Source organism: Phaenicophaeus curvirostris, chromosome 10, assembly GCF_032191515.1.
Source record: "Phaenicophaeus curvirostris isolate KB17595 chromosome 10, BPBGC_Pcur_1.0, whole genome shotgun sequence".
In the NCBI taxonomy this organism is placed as follows: domain Eukaryota; kingdom Metazoa; phylum Chordata; class Aves; order Cuculiformes; family Cuculidae; genus Phaenicophaeus; species Phaenicophaeus curvirostris.
In genome coordinates, this window is record NC_091401.1 from 1,767,270 (window position 1) to 1,788,703 (window position 21,434).

Here is a 21,434-nt window from a genome sequence, read left to right on the forward strand (position 1 = left end):
CAAGGCCAGACTGAAGATGAACATCCAGTTCTGTTTTCAAATTACACTAGTAAAAATTCACTGTTTCATTAACTTTGTTTGGGTGATGCTTTAAAAAGCAGAACTAATTCTGCGAGAAAGCAACATGATTTGATACAATCCTTCTGTTCAGCACCTGAATTCGATTCACTGTGCCTTGTCCCACCTGCACACGACGGCCCTGACTGTTAGATTTTAAGAAGCATCCCCATGGCCGTTTGTAAGCGCACAGTTAAACATTTTGCGGTTCAAGACCATGAAAAAGATGGAAATCTTGCAGAAGTAAGTCCTGGAAAAAAGCAGTGTTCATGTTTAGAGTTTTCCTGCTTAACTTTCTGAATCACAGCCTCGGCGTTCCATTTAGAATGGGTCAGAAAAGACACTGCTGTCCTACCCATTCACGTTTTAGCATGTTTTCCTCACTCTACAAAACAAACACTCAGAATATTTAAGATTTTATCACATGAAAAATCGAAGAAATTACAGTTTGAAAATCTCTAAACCTAAAAACCATTCGCCATTACAGCATTCTTATTTTGACAGAAATCTGAATTGTAATGCACTTGTTTCAAACAAAACGCTTAGATCTTTTGGAAGAGCAATTCTTTCTGTAACACTGTTCCAAAACAGTAATTTTCACATCAAGTTTTAAACTGTTTGGTTTAAATTGCCGTTTCAAATGAACAAAACATCAGTTTGCCCAGAAAAACCGGAGCAGAACACTGCTAAAGCCTCCAGTCCCTTCTGCAGAATCGGGAGCTCTTTGTACAAGGGCATTCCGAGAGGTGAATGCCAGAATCTAGACTATCGCTGCCAACTTCAGTGGGATGAGAAAACCTCCTGTGGTTCTTGCTGCCCCCTCTCACCAACCTCTCTGATACCCAGGATGCGATCAGAGCTGGATATCCCAAAAGCCACACAAAGAAATCAGAGGTTCTTGCAGAGCAAGATGTGGTTCAGCTCTCTGACATCATGGAGACACCGTCCTTACACCCCTCAACTGGCTATGTCATCAGCCTTTCACCACCAGTATTTCAGCAGTTTTGGTACATCATTATTCTTTCCTAAAGTTCAAGCTGGCTTGTTGTTCCTGATCCAATACTTTAAATCGCTGCTTTGCTTCTCAAGGCAGTTTCTCACACTGAGCCATCGCGTATCCACAGGTTTCTTGCCCATTGCATTTTTATTTATGTTTGATAGGAATGGTTGGACTTGATGATCCGGTGGGTCTCTTCCAACCTGGTGATTCTATGATTCTATATGGCATTATATTGCAGAACGCTTACAGAACTATTTGCATACTATACCTCATCGAATTCTTCTGTCATTTTCCTTATGATTTCTGCATTCTGCATGTTCCTAAACATTTCAATTCTTACCGTACCTGTAATGCAATGAAGGAACAAAAGAAATTAACACAACCCATTTTTTGGTACATCAAAATACAACATCTTCTTAAAGCTCATTAATACACACGGAAGAGTACATAACACAATAATAACAGGAACACATCAAACAAGACCGTCTCTTGAAGAGGGCAGAAGAAACCACCTGTCCCATAAAGCACTATAGGACTCTGAGTTAGTAATGTTGTCCAACTTTCACATTTTGCAGCTCGGCAAATGTGAGATAGAAGAGATAGCGATGCAGGACTCGTGCCACGTCGGCAGTCGCCAAGTGCTTTGAAATGCTTATGCACGATAAAATGAGCTCCAGTTCCTACGCGGGGTCACCTGGGTTACAGACAGACCAGGATCAGGGCTGCTTTTCACACTGGGAGGCTCAGGACCGGCAGCATTTCCCGACTCAGCCACAGCGCTGCGGGACGGAGCTGCAGCACCACCAGCTCAAAGCCAGCGCGACCGCATCGTACGGTGCTGCTGCCAGCCAAGTCCTTCCAGATCTGAAGGGCTCGGTCAGGATGGGAGCCAGCTCAGGACCAAAAGCAGCAACTGCGTGTTATTCCTTCACTTGGATTATGCCGTTCCCTTCTGTTATCCAAACAGCAAACTTAAGAGGATTAATTTTCCCTTGTAAATTGAACAAGGCTACCCAAACCTGAAAATACAACACACAATAGCAATAACTGAAAATTCTTGTGACTTGATCCTAAATTCAGTAAGTATAAATGAATAAAATATTTTTACACATTATTTTCTTTGTAGCTAGAGGTTGTCTGAGTATCCAAACACAAGTAACAGAGAACATCGTTTTGGTACTGCATGATCTTCTTTTTGCTACTTCACAACCTTCTTTTGGTAATGGAGGACATGCAGAAAAATCTAGCAAACTGCAGAGCTACAAAACCCATCCCAACATCATTAACATTACGACGAGTACATCTCCTTGCTTCTGCAAAAAGTTCAATTAGATTAATGATCCACCACACGGCTTCAAAAATTCAAACCATAATAGAAGAAGCTTAACAGCTAATAGCATTAGCCCCTGAACAGAGGATAAATAACGGTAATTTAAGTATACTAAATATTATGAGAATGTTTTAATTCTGACACTTGATGCCTTAAAAACAAGCATTAGAAACAGACTCATCTCAAAATATGCAAGCACAGTCAGAGCACGCCGATCCTCTGTATCTTTACAACACAACTTAAACACTGATTTCCTGAGTTCGTTTTGCTTCTTCATGAAATACTTGTCACCTATTTCACCCAGGGCAACATCGTCAACCGCAGTTCTAACAACGGTGACTGAAATCTGTGCACGGCAGTTTCCAGATTATTAATGAAACGGTTAGCAAGGCAACATATTAATATAAAACAATAAATCCAGGAGGATACTACCACATACCAGTTGAAGGGTGGACAAGAGCTCAACACTGCCCAGGAAGTCTCAGCAAGTGTTAACAGGAGCAAAGATGGGCAGCACCTATCAACTTGCTGTCAGGTCTCCTTTCCTCTCCTGGTTATGAAATAGTTTAGTGGAGTCAGTCCTCTCTGTTTATCTGGGAAGCTCTGTAGATATGCTGAGAAGACTCTGCTCACAACGCATTTCATGGTGTCACCGCAACATTTCAGCACTTACCACAGTCAATACCACTCAAATCTGTAGTTTTTTATGAATAATGAAAAGCTAAACTCTCCCATTTGAAATTGAATTCTTAAATTATAACAGGTTTTCTATAAAATACAGGTGAAGCCATGGAGGGCATTCCTACGGGCTCTGCCTTGCCCATACTGCCACCAGTCACGTGCCCTTTTCTAAAATGAGTTTTAACTCTATCATCAAGCTCTTGCTCTGGATTTAGTGAAGAGGATTTAAATTGTCCTGGTCTATTAACAAACAGAGAAGCCTATTCCTACTCAGTACTAAATTCTCAGTTCAAATTTATTCACACCCATCGTGCTTTTACAAGTCTTCTTGCTGACATGGGAGTATATTTTCTGAAGAATAAAGTTCCAGTTTAAGTTTCAGTTAAAAACAGATAGCGGTTTAATTTATCAGTAATTAGTCATGTCGTCATACTTGCTTTTTTAAAGTGAGAAGAAAACACCCACAGAGAGAACACAGCATTATTTCAAGCAAAGAAGAAAAAGGCTTATACATAATTGGATTAATGCACTTAAAACAAACAACAACAAACTGTTTACAAACCAAGATAAAACACTTCCAGGAGGTGCAACATACCAAAGCCTCAGGGGCTTCGGAACGTGTATTTGTAGCTGGAAGATGAACCAGTTATAGCAGTAAGCCCTGCAAAAGGAAAGTAGCAGCAAAATTCTCCAAGAGCTTTTCCAATATACCTAAGCTCTCAAGTTGGAGCAACAAGCAACCATTAACACCAGTAGTGAAGAGAGGGGACATTTGATAGGAATGGTTGGACTCGATGATCCGATGGGTCTCTTCCAACCTGGTTATTCTATGAATCTATGACTCTCTGGAAGCGACTAATTCCTCTCCTCTGAAACAGAAGGCACTAAACGCTGATGGAAAACAGGGAACACCACCACACTACACACAAAACTCCTCTTGCACACGGCAGCTCCGGTATCTCGATAGGAAGGGAAGCTTACCCCACAGAAGCAAGAGCGCTGCGGTGCTGCAGCTGAAGAGACAGCCTGTGGGCACTTCAACGCCACTCATGAAAACCAATCACTCACCAGTAAAAGGACTCTGGAAATCTAAACTACTAGCAGTTTATATTAAATTATATACTAACCAGTATACACTTCTAATCTCTGGTACTTTTATTCACAGAAGCTACACAGCCAATTTCACCTCTTCTCTTTCAGGTCACCTGCCCAAACTGAGTGAGCTGCAAGAAAAGTGGTGGGAAAACTGCAGCTCAAGACTGAAGTCAAAAAATCATAGAATCACAGAATAGTTCCAGTTGGAAAGGACCTCAAAACCCATCTAGTCCCACCCCTGCCATGGGCAGGGACACCTCCCACTGCACAAGGTCACTCCAAGGCCCATCCAGCCTGGCCCTGAACCCCTCCAGGGATGGGGCAGCCACAGCTTCCCTGGGCAACCTGGGCCAGGGCCTCCCCAGCCTCACAGGAAAACATTTCTTCCTAAGATCCCATCTCAGTCTCCCCTCTTTCAGCTTGAAACCATTCCCCCTAGTCCTCTCCCTGCAGTCCCCGATCCAGAGCCCCTCCCCAGCTTTCCTGGAGGCCCTTTCAGCACTGGAAGCTGCTCTATGATCTCCCTCGGAGCCTTCTCTTCTCCAGGCTGAACAACCCCAGCTCTCTCAGCCTGTCCTCGTAAGGGAGGTGCTCCAGCCCTCTGACCATCTCCGTGGCCTCCTCTGGACCTGCTCCAACAGCTCCACGCCCTCCCTGTGCTGAGGACTCCAGCACTGAATGCAGGGCTCCAGGTGAAGTCTCATGAAATATTTAATGGATATAAAGTAAGCTCGCAGCCAAATCAGGACTAATAGTGGGACCTGAAATTCCTAGTGACTGGTGAGTATCTCTCAGCCACACAAACTGGAAAACCAGTAACCAGAAGGCTTATAAATGCATCAAGATGAAGACACAAGATGATTTGCACTGGCAAGCATCACATGAAAAAGGCACCATGCTCTTTTGCATTAGCTGCAAGTCCACAGTTTGGATCAGAGTGCTGGAAGTGATCTGGAGTGTTAGAACTGTCAAAAGACAGTATGTTTAGAAAAGATTTTGTGAAGACAGATGATGAGAACAGAATGGCTGGATGGGAGATATTTCTTTCCCTCGATATCACAGAATCATAGAATCACCAGGTTGGAAAAGACCCATCAGATCATCGAGTGCAACCATTCCCATCAATCACTAACCCATGTCCCTCAGCAACTTGTCCACCTGTCCCTTAAACCCCTCCAGGGAAGGGGACTCAACCCCCTCCCTGGGCAGCCTCTGCCAGGGACCAATGACCCTTTCCATGAAAAATGTTTTCCTAATGTCCAGCCTGAACCTCCCCTGGCGGAGCTTGAGGCCATTCCCTCTCGTCCTGTCCCCTGTCCCTTGGGAGAAGAGCCCAGCTCCCTCCTCTCCACAACCTCCTCTCAGGTAGTTGGAGAGAGCAATGAGGTCTCCCCTCAGCCTCCTCTTCTCCAGGCTAAACACCCCCAGCTCTCTCAGCCGCTCCTCTTGTTCTCCAGCCCCCTCACCAGCTTCGTTGTTCATTCAATGTGCGTTTCCTCCACCGTCCTCCCCATTTACCACCTGGATCACACAAATTAATCCACTTCTACAATGTCCATCAGTGCAGTTTTTAATTGTTTCATAAGTGTCAGCAACAAATCTCCGCATGACAGATGACAGGCAAAGACTGAAGTCAAACCATAAAGAGGACACAGTTTCTGACTGCTCAGCCTGGGGGATGGTACCTCCTGTAACCCTTCACTCACCACTCCCAGGCGAGAGCTGCCTGAAACCAACCACAAATTACTCACCCCAGGAAAAAAAAAGCTTTTTCCTGTAGCTTGCTCATGATCACATAGAAACATTAAAATAGATCTTACCTCACCGGAATCAATAGGCGTTAATCATTAATCTAAATGGAAGGAGTATTGGGACAGCTGGAGTGCATCCAAATAGATGTTGAGACTCCTAAACCACATCAGGGCCCCTAACTTTCTATTGATTTCTGTGCTTGAAAACTGAAACACTTTCCTGGAACCAGAAGTCAGGATTCTAGAAAGAAGTTAGCCTAAAGACACACACACACAGAGGAACAGAAGACCCTTTCCTTGACTTATTCCCCAGGTCTTCCTGGTGCCCAACGCCAGGAGTCTACGTTGCCCAATGTCTGCTGCCAGTATCTGAAAGCCAGTGTCTACCCTAAAGACACAGCCCTCATTCATCCTTCCAGCTTCAGACAGCAAACTCAGACCAAATGAATCAGCAAGAATATCGTACAAAAACCCCAGAGAAAACCTTGTCAAACCGAGAATCACAGGTAATTGTTAAAAAGAATCCTAATGCTTCATCTAAGTCCACCCTCCTACAAAACCAAACCCAAAGATCTGTCAGTTCCCAAAACACGTTCCAACACATTCTCTGAAACCTCCCTGCAATGTTATCACCCACCTAACGCCCAGCAGTGTGTTCTCTTCCTGCAGTTCAACTCTTTAATTGACCTTCTGCTTATTAATTTGCACACCAGAACATAGGTTTGTTACTCATAATTCTGTTTTACTTATTTTATGCATTGCTATGATTTTGTCCAACCTGCTCCTGCAATTCTTGAATATGTACCTTTACTTCTTTGATTTTGCACTCTGCATTTTGATTTTCAAACCATTGCATAGCAGAATTCAAACAAATTGTTCACCTCTTGAACGTAATTTTTGGAGGTAGGAAGCTAATTTCTCCCCCCTCCCCAGTCCTGCTTCCCATGTAGACGGACAAGAGGAAATGGCCTCAAGTTCCACCAGGGGAGATTGAGATTGGACACGAGACAAAAATTTGTTACTGAAAGAGTGGTGAAGCCCTGGCAGAGGCTGCCCAGGGCAGTGGTGCAGTCCCCATCCCCGGAGGGTCTCAAAAAACATGCATCCACGGCACTTTAGGAGACGGTTTAGCAGACACAGTGGGGTTGGGCTGATGGTTGGACTGGATGAGCTTAGAGGTCTTTTCCAACCTTAATGATCCTATGATCTATTTTTTCAGTATAGTCTCTTCCTCTTTTGAAGACCATTATCATTACTTTGCCCTTCACTTAGCTCTCACAGAATTAGGAATATTATTGTTATAATGATTGAACTCATTTAAGTTGCCATCTCAGTAATGAGAATTAGCTCTAGAAGAAAGTGCTTTCCATTTGTTTTCTCCATCTTCTGTATAAAAGAAGTGTCACCACCACACTAAGAATTCACTGGACAATCTTTAATTGCTACATTCTACTCCACGATGACACCTTGTCAGCTTAAGACCCTTCATCTCACAACCTAACGTACATCATACAACCCTACATAACGATTAAAAAAACCCAAAAAGCATTTGTCTCTGGCCTTCCTGCTTTGACAGTTCCTAGTAGACGCCTATGTGCCTACAGTAGATACCTACCCCTGGCTTTTCTCCCCTCCTATCGTGCCCAGACACTGGAGGTCCATGAGGCATCAATAAGCAGCTGGAAGTGCTGCACATGGACTTTTTCAAAATCCTATAATGATGTCCATCATCTTAGCTCTTAAAGAAGCCGACGCGCAACAATGAAGTTAGTTTGCAGATTAAAAGATAAGAAAACAAAGACAGCAAAAATGGTCAGTTTTCAGAACAGAATAAAGCTATCAATACATCTTTTTAAGCACCAGTGTTGATGGAAACTCACTAAACAGCAGAGATAAATGCTTTGAAAGAAAGGATGATATTGGAGCAGACAAAGCTTGCTCAATTATTTGGAAGAACTTGAATTAAAACTGACAGCGAACACCGCCGAAGGATTCCACGGTAATGAAACTGAAAAAAGAGCAAACGGTACATGTCAGGAAAAAACATGCTAATTCCACAAACGACTACTAGGAAACAAAGTAGACCTACATAATTTAGTACATCAAAACCACAGCTCACTTCATGCCTTCAAGTCATAAAATTTTGGTACAGGAAGCCTCCTTAAGTTGAGTTTAGGGAAGATTACATTGTTTTGATGAAGCTCTACAGCATTTGTATTTGTAAACTGTAAACTGCTTTCCATCTTGACATCAACGCCACTGACTCTGAGTAACAGAAGCCGAACAATTAATAACCACAGCTCTTAAAGTTGCAATCTAGTATTTGTACTGATACTGCAGTAGAGGGACCTGAGGCTGTTCATGCTAGAGAAGACGAGGCTGAGGGGAGGCCTACCGCTCCCTCTAACTCCAGGAAAAGAGGATGCGGTGAGGTGGATGCTGGGCTCTTCTCCCAAATAACAAGGGATAGGACAAGAGGGAACAGCCTCAAGTTGTGCCAGAGGGGATTTAGATTGAATATCAGGAAATATTTCTTTACTGAAAGAGTGGTGAAGCACTGGCAGAGACTGCCCAGGGCAGTGGTGGAGTCCCCATGCCCGGAGAGGTTTAAAAAGCGTGTGGCCGTGGCACCTCAGGACATGGTTCAGTCAGCACGGTGGTGTCAGGCTGACAGTTGGACTGGATGAGCTTAGAAGTCTTTTCCAACTTTAATGATTCTACGATTCTATGAATGACTTCACCAAATAGCTCTTTCCACGGTTTGATGGCCTGAAGCAGATATTCTCATGGATGAACTTACAGAATTGCAGCACACAAGCAGCTGTAACTGTGTCTACACTGACTGTAACACCTTCCCTTGGGGATGTAAAAAGTCCTTAACTTAGGAAGAAAGGGAAAAGTTTGAATTAGCCCTTCCTTACCAGAGAGGGCTTAGGGTAGAGTCTTGCTTTTTCCTCATTGCAAACACATACACAAAATTAAGCTTCCGTTCCCTGAACTTTAATAAATCTTCTGGGTATTGCAAGCTGAGTCATTGAACGATTTGAAGGAGATGGAGTAGGAAATCAATAACAGCTACGGTTTAACCATGTGATGTGTTATCTGAGAAGGCCTCCCCGCAGGGAGTGGCACAGATACTGTTCTACTGTCTCAATACCTTCTTACATCTCTGACTCTGTGCCTGGAGTAGCTCGTTACTGAGCAGACAGGATCTTTATGGTTGGACTTGATGATCTCGGAGGCCTTTTCCAACCTTAATGATGCTAAGATTCCAAGGGATTCTCAAAAGAAAATTGGTTGAAACCCTATAGCAAAAAGCCTTGATTGGAACTTAGCTGCCGTGGAAAAATAAAATTGCCCTAGTATTAAAAGTGAAGTCAAAACAATACAATAAATAGTTGCTCAAGATGTTTTGGCATAGGTAGGAGAAACAACAGAACACACACCAGAACCAAAGTCAGTAGCAGCCTGGATTTGCTTGCGAAAAACATGATGCAAGAGGGAACTTGTCACCTTAGAATGTGGCGAAGTCAAATTGCTGGAAGGTCTCCTGGGAAGGCTGGAGGAAAAGCAACACTACGGCAGCTCTAACTGACAGCGGCTCAAGCTGCGGGAACGGCACTTGGAGATGCAAAATGAAGCAAGTGAACACACACAGATCACAGCAAGTGTTGACAAGGCAAATAGAAGTGGGAATGTGGAGAAGGGAGCAAAAAGTGGAGAAAGCTCAACACGAATTGGTTCTGAATAGTGGATGCCTAGGATTCACTAAGGAGACTAATGTAGAAAAAGATGCACCTACGCAAACGTAATAAGAGCAGAAAACCAAAACTTTACGTAAGTCATAATGCAGTGAGTACAGAAAAGAGTGCTGAAAGACAAATAGTGATAGATAGAGGATGAAATACAAGAGGAAACAAAGACCTTGAGTACATTAATTAACACAAAGAGAGTGGACTCTAGGGGAAAAATTAATCAAGTACCACTAAGGAAAAGGGAAAGAAGAAAAACACAGAGGAACATTGTAGTAAGGCAGGTTTAATCTGGAGATGGCTTAAACATTTATTTACAGTCTCCTCTCAGATTGGTTTGGATTCTTTACTGCAAATTGGAATATCAGAGCTAGTTAAGTGCTGTGCTTTGCTCAAATTAAAAATGGCTTGTAAATCCATCAAGGATTATTACACCACTGCTACTGTTCTTTGTAGACATCCAAGTGCAAAGCACTACTCATGCAGCCACAGAATAAACTAGCCACCTCCCTCCTCTGGCTGCATCTTACAGCTTGGTGGAAAAACCTTTTACAGCGGGAAAATACAAAGCAATACTTGGGTAAAATAGGATATTTTAACAGTAAATGTTTTATTTTGTAAAGAGCATTTAGTTTTCTCAATATTTTGTACCAGACCACTCAGATTCCCACCCACAGCTTTCAGCACTTCAGGCAATCTTTCCTTTTAAGGTTTCTCAGTGGTCCCTCTGCTCTGCTAGCAGTTTAAGGTGTCCGGAAGTCTTAATATCTGGCTGTTTTGAACATACTCAGACTTTTAAGTTTAATCATAATGCCAAATTTTCTGTAAGTACTCATTTGTTTTGGCCTGACTACATCCTCAGCTCTAACTCCACGTCTGCATAGCCTCCGTCTTGGCATTGCTGTTTTCCTTCCCATGAAACCTCACTGCAGTCCACACCAAAGGCTGTTATAATACAGGTTGATGAGAATATTCAAAAACCGAGTTACATTGTCATGTTCTGGCCCTGTTGAGCAGGACCTTCTGGCTCCACCGTTCCCCTAAGCAGCCCCACAGAGCACTCGCAGCGAGCAGACGGCTGCTTTGGCTGCTGAAGCAAAGGTAAACAGCTGCCATGCACACCTCCACCTCTCTCCTGCCTCCCAATCTCATCTGTGTAGATGTGCCCTCACAAAACACATTCCTTCCTTGTCATTTTTTCATCTACAGTTTCCTCCTTCTGCCTTATACTTTCCTGCACTTAAAAGCACAAGTTTACTTCATCCTTCATTCCACTGTTACAGATCTTTCCGTTTCCCCTTCTCCTAGAATTTTCCTTATGACATCTCATGGATGTAATTAGCCTTTTTCTAGCATATTTAGTACTTTTTATTTGCTAGGAAGAAATGCATAGACGACTGTCCATTTTCAAAATCCCTGTCACTTCACGCTGTTTCCATGAGATAGGAATCTTAAAACCTCTAAGATTCAAATGCATTTTTCAAAACAAAGCAACGTTTCTCACTGTTTCTAATCAGAAAGAGCTGCAAGCTTTGCTCAGCACAGGCAGGCAGAGGGGAACGCCACCAGGGGTGAGGAGCGCAGATGCTCACCTTTCCAAGAGCTCTAGGAAACATGAGCCACTTCCTAAGATCAATTCTGCATGCATTTTCCTGAAGGCAAGCTAGGGGATGTCCATCTGTGCATTCATCTGTGCATGTTAAAGCTAAATCTAAGCCCTGCAGTTGCTCTCTAATTCATCTCGCATCTTCACAGCTCAGTATTGCACCTGGTATTGCTCTAGATTTTGTAACTCACCCTAAGCGGAGCAAAGCCAACCCAAGTCAGCTCAGCTATCATACTGCATGCTGCCACAAATCCAGAATTCAAGCAGAGCACCATGCTAACACAGTCCATTATGCTGACCTAGGCTAATATTACTCTAAAGCACAGTCAAGATCTATTAGAATCACAGAACCATAGAATTGTTTGGTTGGAAAAGACCTTCGAGATCACCAAAGGCCACTTCCTCTTGTCCTGTCCTGTCCCTTGAGAGGAGAGACCAACACCCACCTCGCCACAACCTCTTTCCAGGCAGTTGCAGAGAGGAATGAGGTTTCCCCTCAGCCTCCTTTTCTCCAGGCTAAACAGCCCCAGGTCCCTCAGCTGCTCCTCACAACCCCTGGGCTCCAGACCCTCCCTGGCTCCGTTCCCTTCTCTGGATGCGCTCCAGCCCCTCAATGTCCTTCTTGTAGCGAGCGGCCCAAAACTGACCCCAGGATTCGAGGTGCGGCCTCTCCAGCACCGAGCCCAGGGGGACGATCCCTGCCCTGCTCCTGCTGGCCACCCCATGGCTGATCCAAGCCAGGATGCTGGCGGCCACCTGGGCCACTGCTGGCTCATGCTCAGCCGCTGTCAAACAACCCCTCTAGATCCTTCTCTGCCAGGCAGTTTTCCAGCCGCTCTTCCTCAAGCCTGAAGCATTGCAATAGAATCATAGAATCAAACTAGAATTAACTTACTCACTTTGAATATGTTAAAATTATTCCTTCCCCAATTTCTGATTATTTTCTCTCCCTAAAAAGCATTAAACATCTCAGCAATCATTGAGTTAAGTTTACTAAGCTACAATTCAAGCACTGTCAAAGCTAAAACCAACTTTAATTTTATAACCGAATTAAAGAGGTAAACTATTATTATGGCATTACATAAAAAATATGCAAAACAGCACTAAAAAGTAATCTCTGGCCAAAGTATTGGATAGCCAGAGCAATAAAGTAATTACCAAGTTAAATCAAGCGGCAATTTTTATGGGCCACCCCATGTTTCTCAAGAGCAAACAGCCTGCACCCGCAGTTCTGACTCCGTTCTGATAACGCCTTGTGAACTGCTAAGCCCAGTCACCAGTCCTTATCAGCAACCTGCTTACATCAAAGTCTCATCTGATATCTCAGAAACATCAAAGTCGGCTGCCACAGCCGAGTTAGCAGGTAAGAACCACAGCACGTAAAATTAGGTTATACATATTATACAAACAGAGGTTCATTCTCTAATCTTAGTTGATGCCCTTTTAATATAAAGATATACCAGGAATGAAATGGGAAGAACGTGGCCCCATCCAGCCTGGCCTTGAACCCCTCCAGGGATGGGGCAGCCACAGCTTCCCTGGGCAACCTGGGCCAGGGCCTCCCCATCCTCACCGTGAAGAAATTCCTCCTCATGTCCAGTCTAACTCTGCCCCTCTCCAGTTTATCCCCATTGCTCCCAGTCCCATCACCACAAGCCTTTGTGAACAGTCCCTCCTCAGCTTTCTTGTAGCCCCTTCAGGCACTGGAAGGCCACTAAAAGGTCTCCTCGGAGCCTTCTCTTCTCCCGGCTGAACAACCCCAACTCTCTCAGCCTGTCCTCGGATGGGAGGTGCTCCAGCCCTCGCATCATCCTTGTAGCCTCCTCTGCACCTATCACAAAGTTAAATAAAGTGAGTTTTCCACACAGCATATAATGGAAGTATAATCCTGCTGTTAGAGGCTACCATGGAAACGAGAAAAAAAAATGGGTTAAAATTAGATATCAAACAAATCTGAAAGTAAGAACATCCCTCACTCTGTCAGTCAAAATGGTGTCCAAGCGCTTATAATGGGCCTGGGCTGGGACTTCTCCTGTCCGCACCGTTCTCCAGTGAGCAGTGATGAGCGGACCAGACAACCACGACCCACATAGCAGTTCTAAAGCTTCAGAGCTCCAGTGTATTCTCCCACCACAGAAAGGAAAAAAGCAGCATCTGTTTGACAGAAGCATAAGTAACCCCAAATGTACACAGCATAAATTAAACTGTAAGCCATGGATTTAGTTGTAAGTTGTCAAAAAATACAGCCAAGAGGGAAACATCATCTGACACCAGCAAGTCAAATTTCTGCATCAACCACAAACCTTCGTTATCTCAGTGTCGGCCCCAGAAGAGCTGAATCTTCAGCAAAAAAAAAATTAAATTAAAAACAAATTTTGAGAACAAAAAGCAAATGAACTCATCCAGGTTTTCCGCATCATTGCCATTAAGATTAAACCCTTTGTAACCCAGATAAAGAATTCCCGATGGCTTGAATCTCTTACGATTCCTTTGTTAATCAGGACTTGAAATTCCAATCTGTTCTGAAATACCCACAGGTGGAACCAGGAACTGACTGGCACATATTTTCTTACGGATATTTACATCTTCTGGCAGTGGTGATCCGCTGAAAAGACCTACAGTTCAATACCTGCTTGGAAAATTAGAAATCAAAGTGCTGCCGATCCATAAACTTCATCTTCTCATAATTGAGAGCATAAGGATACTCTGTCACCAGTCACTTGCGCAAAATCCAAATCCAGAAAACTATTCTTAGCTAGTTTGTAAAAAATTTTTTTCCATCAAAAAAATATACATTTATTCTCCTATTACAGCTCTTAATTTACTTAGCAGCATTACTGGGTCCCTCCGAAATGTCCTTATTATACAGTTGCATAATTACAGTCACTTGCATGAATTCCACACAATGTGTTTATTCATCAGCTTGGGTCTCTCAAAATAAAAATTGTGCCCCTTCTTTTAGGAGCTGGCAATCTAACATTTTTTACAACAGCTTCTGTGCAGAACTGCTTCACCACACTGGTTTGCTCTGATGTGTAAGAGATGCCGGTCACTGTGGGGCTTTCTCTTCGAGACAATGCAGCATCTCCTACTCTCTTCTAGAAATCTCATTAATTTCAGTGCTATCCATCCTTCTGGAGTCTATGGTACTGCCCTCACTTCTGCCCCTCAAGGCAAATTAAACCTCTGTAAAAGTCCAGTCTGCTTTCTCTCTGGCAGACAAACCTACTTTAATGAAGGTTACACGCTTCTGCTAGCAGTTCAACAATTCTATTCCCAAATTGTTCCCAAGCGTATGACTGGGAGCTGACAAGGTTTAGATTCTCACTTCATTAGTTTATTTCAGCATCTCCTTTTCGGAGATGTGTGGTACTACCTCCAAACCCAATTCCAGGACGTCAGTAGATGAGGTTTTTTGTTGCCTGGGGGGCTGGAGGGGCTGGTTTTACGTCTGGTTCTGCATCTGGGGGATGGAGAATGGGGATGGAGAAACTCTTGGTAAGCAGGATGCTGTCCTCATCTCATCTACAGCCCCGCATCACAGTGCAAACAGAAGCTCAGCTCAACCTCTCAAATTTAACTGCCGTGTGGCTGAGCTGCAGCACGTAGGTCACAAAACCAAACACAGCTTCACTTAGCAAGGCTCCACAGAGAACGTGCTGCTTCACAAACCGAATTGTGCCAGCCCCTAATGGCCCTCTGGTCAAACGTGGCTTTCCACTCCTCATAAACACATCTCCTGTGATCGTTTATGTATTTAATATCCTTCTGCTTAAAACAGCGCGGAGAATTCAGTCTTTCTGAAATATCCAGTACTCATTAACTGCTCTTTCTATGCCTCGATAATCCAAGCAGATTATTAATTTTCAGGCAGATATCTTATTTCCAACAGTTTTAAAGAACTTCTTGCAATTTGGTTTGATGAAATTTCAAGAACAACCATTTCATGCTGTCAACAACTCTTTTAAGTCCCTGTCATTTTTCGGTTGTATCTGAAGAAATTTATCACAGAGATACCTCATTACTTCATGGTTCAACTCATCAAACTGGCTAAATACTCTGGATCCAGGAGGCTATGCTGGGAATAAACATGGCCAAGAGGAAATGTATTCTTCTCATACCAAATCAGATCCAAAGTAAAACTTGTTTCAGTGATTTAATCCTTAAGAATTTTTGGATCTGGTAATTTTTAGTCAAACAAAACGGTTATTTCAAGTAACAAAATTATTGGCTCTATCTATGTCATTAAATAGAGCCACATAAAATTTTCATTCCCAAAAGTTTCTGAAAGTATTTCTAGGACCTTTTCCCATGACCAGTTTCTTTCCTATGTCACAACAACTTACAAGTTATCCAGAACCCTTCTTTTAGTACTGACGAAATAAAGAAAATAAATAGTGATGATGGCAGTAAGTCTGACAAACCACACAAAAGGTATTTCAGAAGTTGATGTTACGACTTTGCAGAAGCTCCCGTCCACGACAGGTGGTGCCTATTAAACTGTGCAGGCTACCCTTGAGAGAAAAGGCTCCCTAAGCAACCAAAGGTGCTTTAACCTCGCGAGTCCCAAGTTCACCCCTTTATGGAATCAGGCAGGTTCAAACTGAAACAGCCAGGACCCAACATTACAGGTGGAGAGTACGGATACCAGTTCTAAGCAGAAATGTAAGCTAATGGTGTCAACTGAAAGAAGTGGGACACTCTCTACTGTTCGGTTCTCAGTCCAGGACAGTTACTCAAGAACCAGGCTCAGCTTTGCCAGGGGTTAACAGTTCCCCACTTAAACAAGGGTACAGGGACTTGGGGCAAGGGAGCTCCTCACTGGTCCTGCAAGATGCAGTAACGGTTTCTTACAACTCCCTCTTTCACCCTTCCAGGTACCCAAAACCCTTCCTCCACGCTTCTTGCTCGATGCCAACACGGACAAGATGACACCAAAGAGGCAAAGGCCACCAGTCTTCCCCGTGGAACTGGACATTAGCAGGGCCAGACAATGCTTCCAGCTAAAAGGAGGTGAAAAATGGTAAGGCTTGGTTGGTCACAATTCAGGTTAAAGATGACCAAAGTAATGCCATCGGATGGACGCAAACAGGGAATGAAGTAGGTGGGAGTGGAACGTGAGCAAGATTGTATCGGCTTAAGAGCTCACTTTCTTCTTCTTCCAAATTTAGATGCATCTTCTTTGAAACCCAAGTTGCTCTTTCTTCTCTATCCAGCTATTGCTGAACACTCACAGATAAAAAGAAGGTTGGATTTGTTTAACCACTTCTTTGTGCCAGAGAATACGGCTTTTTTATTAGGATGTAGATGTTCTTAATCACTGCTGTCTTTTTCTCCTGAGCAGTAATTACTGAAGTGTGCACTAGCATAGTTAATCAAATAAACCTACAGCTTCCTTAATGCAAAAGAGAATTGTAATTACAGCGTTTGCTAAGAGAAATGTCACTTTTGGAATTTAATTCCTACCCTTGGTCAGGAAAAAGTCTGACTCAACCTTGAGCAGAATTTGCATCTTTTGAAAGAGTAGAGACATGAGGAGCCTTCCCTCTTGTAATCCACTAAGAGAGCACTAAGATCTAGTGGTACTTGATTGCTTTTCATAATTAGCTCCTGTCCTCATGGAAAATACCATCGATGGCATCTAAAAAAACCATCCAGCCATGTGTCTGGCACAAAGGTAGAGCCAAATTCATACACAGTATAATTTGCTCACAAGCCTCAGAACGATAGTGTCAAAACAATCAAATTGATGGTTTTTCTTATCTGCTTAGCACCGAGGTGTCCCTCCTGCAACAGATCTGCATTACTCAGGATGCAAACTAAGTATAAATACAGATGAAAGGACACAAAGCTCTTTCTATATTTTAGATCTGTAATAGTAAGACATCAACTATTCTGAGTCATTAACACCAAAAGGCTTTTATAGCTCTTCTCTTAGGATGTTGCAGCATTAAAGCATCATCGATCTGCAACTCATCTCAAACAGTAACTTTGCAGTCACACGAGCAGCCCCGTTCTCCAGATCGATACCTACGTAATTAAATGAACACAGTGGAAAACAAGCAGCAATATATGAAAGCCTCGCACAATCTATCTCAAACAAGCAGCGCCAATAATAATTTTACACGCTATGATTTTACTAAGTAGTACCCAGGAGCAGAGCACAGACACTGCTCCACGCTTACAAGGAGAGCTTTCACTTTAGGCAGAGATTTGTACATATTACACAAAACTGGCAGTGCAGAACCTGCTCTATTTTCAAAGGGAATTTGAATTTCCTTACATTATACATTTGCTGTAAAACATTCGAGCATTGCAAGTTCTGTCAATGAATTCACAGACTCACAGAATCCCTAGGTTGGAAAAGACCTTTGAGATCATCAAGTCCAACTGTATCTGTCCACTGCCAAACCAGATCCCTAAGCATGTCATGCACCCATCTTTTAAATTTCTTCAGGGATGGGGACTCAACCTGGGCAGCCTGTTCCCTTTCAGTGAAGGAATTTTGTCCAATCTGAACCTCCCCTGGCGGAGCTTGAGGCCGTTCCCTCTCATCCTGTCCCCTGCCACTTGGGAGAAGAGACCAACATCCACCTCTCCACAACCTCCTTTCAGGCAGTTGTAGATAGTGATGAGGTCTCCTCTCAGCCTCCTCTTCTCCAGGCTAAACACCCCCAGCTCTCTCAGCCGTTCCTCATCAGGCCTGTTCTCCAGCCCCCTCACCAGCTCTCTTCCCTACTCTGGACTCGCTCCAGCCCCTCAGTGTCCCCCTTGTAGTGAGGGGCCCAGACCTGAACCCAGTATGCGAGATGCGGTCTCACCAGTGCTGAGTCCAGGGGCACAATCACTTTCCTGCTCCTGCTGGCCACGCCGTTTCTGATTCAAGCCAAGATGCCACTGGCCTTCTTGGCCACCTGGGCCACTGCTGGCTCATGCTCAGCCGCTGTCAACCACTACTTGCATGTCGTTCTCTGCCAGGCAGCTTTCCAGCCGCTCCTCCCCAAGCCTGGAGCGCTACATGGGGTTGTTGTGCCCCAAGTGCAGGACTCGTCACTTGGCCTCGTTGAACCCCATCCTGTTGGTCTCAGCCCATGGATCCAGCCTGTTCAGATCCCTTTGGAGCCTCCCTGCCCTCCAGCAGATCCACGCTTCCACCCAGCTCACTGTCATCCACAAACTTACTAAGGGTCCATTCAATCCTTTCATCCAGGTCATCGATAAAGATACTGAACAGAACTGGCCTGAGCACTGAGTGCTGGGGACGCCGCTTGTGACCAGCAATACATTTATTTCAAATTATTTGAAAGTTTTTATAAACTTGTGTTAAAAGTTAGCTAATAGTTGATTTTAAGACAGCTTATATTTGTCTGCCGTTGCACTTCAAACATGAAGAGTTCAATATCCTCAGGTAGAAAGTAACAGAAAAAATACATTTGTTTTGAATTACTGTCACTCCTGTTACCAATTCATAGGGTGAAGTCTTGGACCCAAGTCAGATCTCAACACAGCAGGAATGCTGTTCAGATTTTGCAACCGCACAGCAGGATGCCCTTCATTCGTGTCTCCTGCACTGAGAGGTCAGCAAATCCCTGCGGGTTTTTTTTTCACTAGTTTCTGATGCGTATTTTGGGAAAAGATGCCATTAGTTCACAAACAGCTATAACATCTGAAGAAGTATTGCAACTCTTTTTGTAGCTATTTTTCCCATAGCCCAATGAACACAGAGTACATGAGATGAAAAGCAGAGACACCATTCAGCAGCAAACAGGGAGAAATACTGAAAACCTCCTAGGTTTAAAAACAAGACACGCAATGAAACCACAGCTTTAGGTTCAAGTACGGCAACAAATATCAACCATTTGCACTTTTTCACCAAAAAGTGAATTTGATGTAACCTCATTAATTGTTAAGAGTTTGATATGAACTTTTTAATCTTACCTCTATCCTCAGGTAAAGAGGTGAACTGACCAAGCATTTAGTGTGTGTCTGGCAATGTGATTTACCTTCCACCCAAACCAGTCACTAATTTGCATCGCATTTTCAGTTGGAATTTCATAAGCTTTCACTTCAAAACAAATACACTATAAAAAATGACCTCGAGGCTCAGAAACGAGGACAAAGATCAGATCTGATTTATCTAAACCACACATGAAATTAAAATTATGTCATTTTCATCATTCAGTCTTACCTTCCCATTTCTGCACGGGGTTAACAGGATGCTTTTAATGGCCTCACAGAATTATTGGGGGGGTGTTTATTTCTGTATGCTACGCATACACAATATTTTCTAAATCCTTGTCATGACATATTCACGTATGAATAAGTATCAAATTTTTTTTTACTATGTGTTAGTCCTTTGCTCTACAACTTCTCCCCTGTACACACACACTAAAAAGCGATTTTGTTGAAGAAACTGGAGGAAAGTGTATTTTATACTCTTAAAACAAATATGGCCCTAATGCAATGAAGAGCATTAGTTTCTAGTTTGTTCAAACTACTGAATGCTTATATTATTTTCTTAATAATCCAGGAATGACTGAAGAGATAAAGCTTTATAACATGTGCCAAAACCAGTAACATTTCTCACTAACAACTTTCAGTTCCTCGTGAAATGACTATTCTCAGGAAATTCTATTTATCAAGCAGTCTTTTTCTATGCTGAATAACATCCATCTGTGCAGAGCGATGTTATCCCATCCATCACAAAACAAAACTGTACACAAATTAATGACAAGTGACTGACTTTTTAAAACCATTACTCTATTTAGAACACCATAACCCCTATTAAAATACTACTAGTCAGAGAAAACAATGCTATTTCCTGGCTAATTTACTTTCTGAAAACCTGCCCATGAGCAAAGCAAGCAGTTGCCTGTTCATTTCTTCTGTCAGACCACACAACAGCCACGTTATGGTGCTTTTTCCTGGCTTTAGCCTTCAATTTCCTTTGGCAAAACAGAAATCTATTAGCTTCCCTTAATCAATAGCACATAAAATCAGTAAATAGCAAAAGGAGCATGCACCCTGCATTGAAGCAAGCTACCTCCCAACTCCTACACTCGCCGACTCCGCTTGCCCCATGCAACCACAGAGTTTTTCATAGGATCTTACTCAAAGAGGGGAGGAACAACCCGAGAGTCAAGGCTTGAGCTGGAAGGGAGCGTGGATCCCCAAGTGTCTTGTTCACAAGGAAAAATTCCATAAAGATGTCCCGCTTCAAGCACTGAGCAAAAAGTTCACACCCAGATTCCTGCTTGCTTCCAAATGAAAACCATCCAACCTTAACCACCATCAGCCATCAAGGCTGACGGGTTTGAACATTTGTTCATTAACCTCTGATTCCACACAAGAACCTAAAGAGAAGATTTTGAGGGGAAAAACAAGATATGAGAAACTTCATACAGAGGAAACTCCACTTCACCAACTACTCTTAAAACACGTCCAGTGTGCCAAATCACCAAATGACTTAAGCAGAGAGCCCCCCACGACGCAGAGAAGGCTACGGCACTGCAAAGATCTAACAGTACCGGAGTTCCACCTACTTTGTTCCATCAGTCACCGGTGCCTCAGAGATGTCCGACAGAGCTGAGGCAAGCAGCACTCAAACCACTTCTGAGCATCTGCCTAAGGATATACAGGTTTCTTGCTTAACCTATCAGATCTTAAATGAGAGGGAAGGAGAGAAACAGAAGAGAAAGAATGGGAATAATTTCACTATATACTTGACAGCAGTCAAGTAGTTCTCTTCAGCTACATGAGAGACCTTTTTTCCCTATAAAAAAGCTTCTTTTCTTACATGGACTCAATGGCTTGGTTTGTCCTTCACAGCTTAAGGGGCTGCTTCAACCACTAATTGCTTCTAGTTAGGAAAAAAACCCGTTTATTCCACAAGCGCAGCTCTCCACCTTTCAAATGTGGAGAGGTCAGAGTGTCTGTGGGGTTTTCTGTTTGTTTTATATCAATAACAGAAGGCAAAAGCTGACGGCAGTGCAGATACCCAAAGTCAGCTCTAAATCCAGAAATGGAAACAGCCCGGTTGTCATAGCAGCAGAGCATGATACCTGAGCTAATTACTCAGTCTGAGAGGCAGAGCTAATTAGCCCAGACGCAGCAGCATCCTGACACAGTTACAATTCTTCTGGGACCTGGGCACACATTTTGC

General features: G+C 43.3%; 1 protein-coding gene across 5 annotated transcripts in view; it reads right to left on the bottom strand.

Annotated features, from left to right (window-relative positions):
* The window catches only part of STAG1 (STAG1 cohesin complex component), a 163,693-nt gene that overhangs the window by 73,489 nt on the left and 68,770 nt on the right, over positions 1-21,434 (bottom strand). For all 5 annotated transcript variants that reach the window (XM_069865028.1, XM_069865027.1, XM_069865026.1 and 2 more), the window contains one exon: positions 1,326-1,402. In XM_069865028.1, coding sequence (XP_069721129.1) covers positions 1,326-1,402 — 77 coding nt within the window. The remainder of the gene's footprint in view (positions 1-1,325; positions 1,403-21,434) is intronic.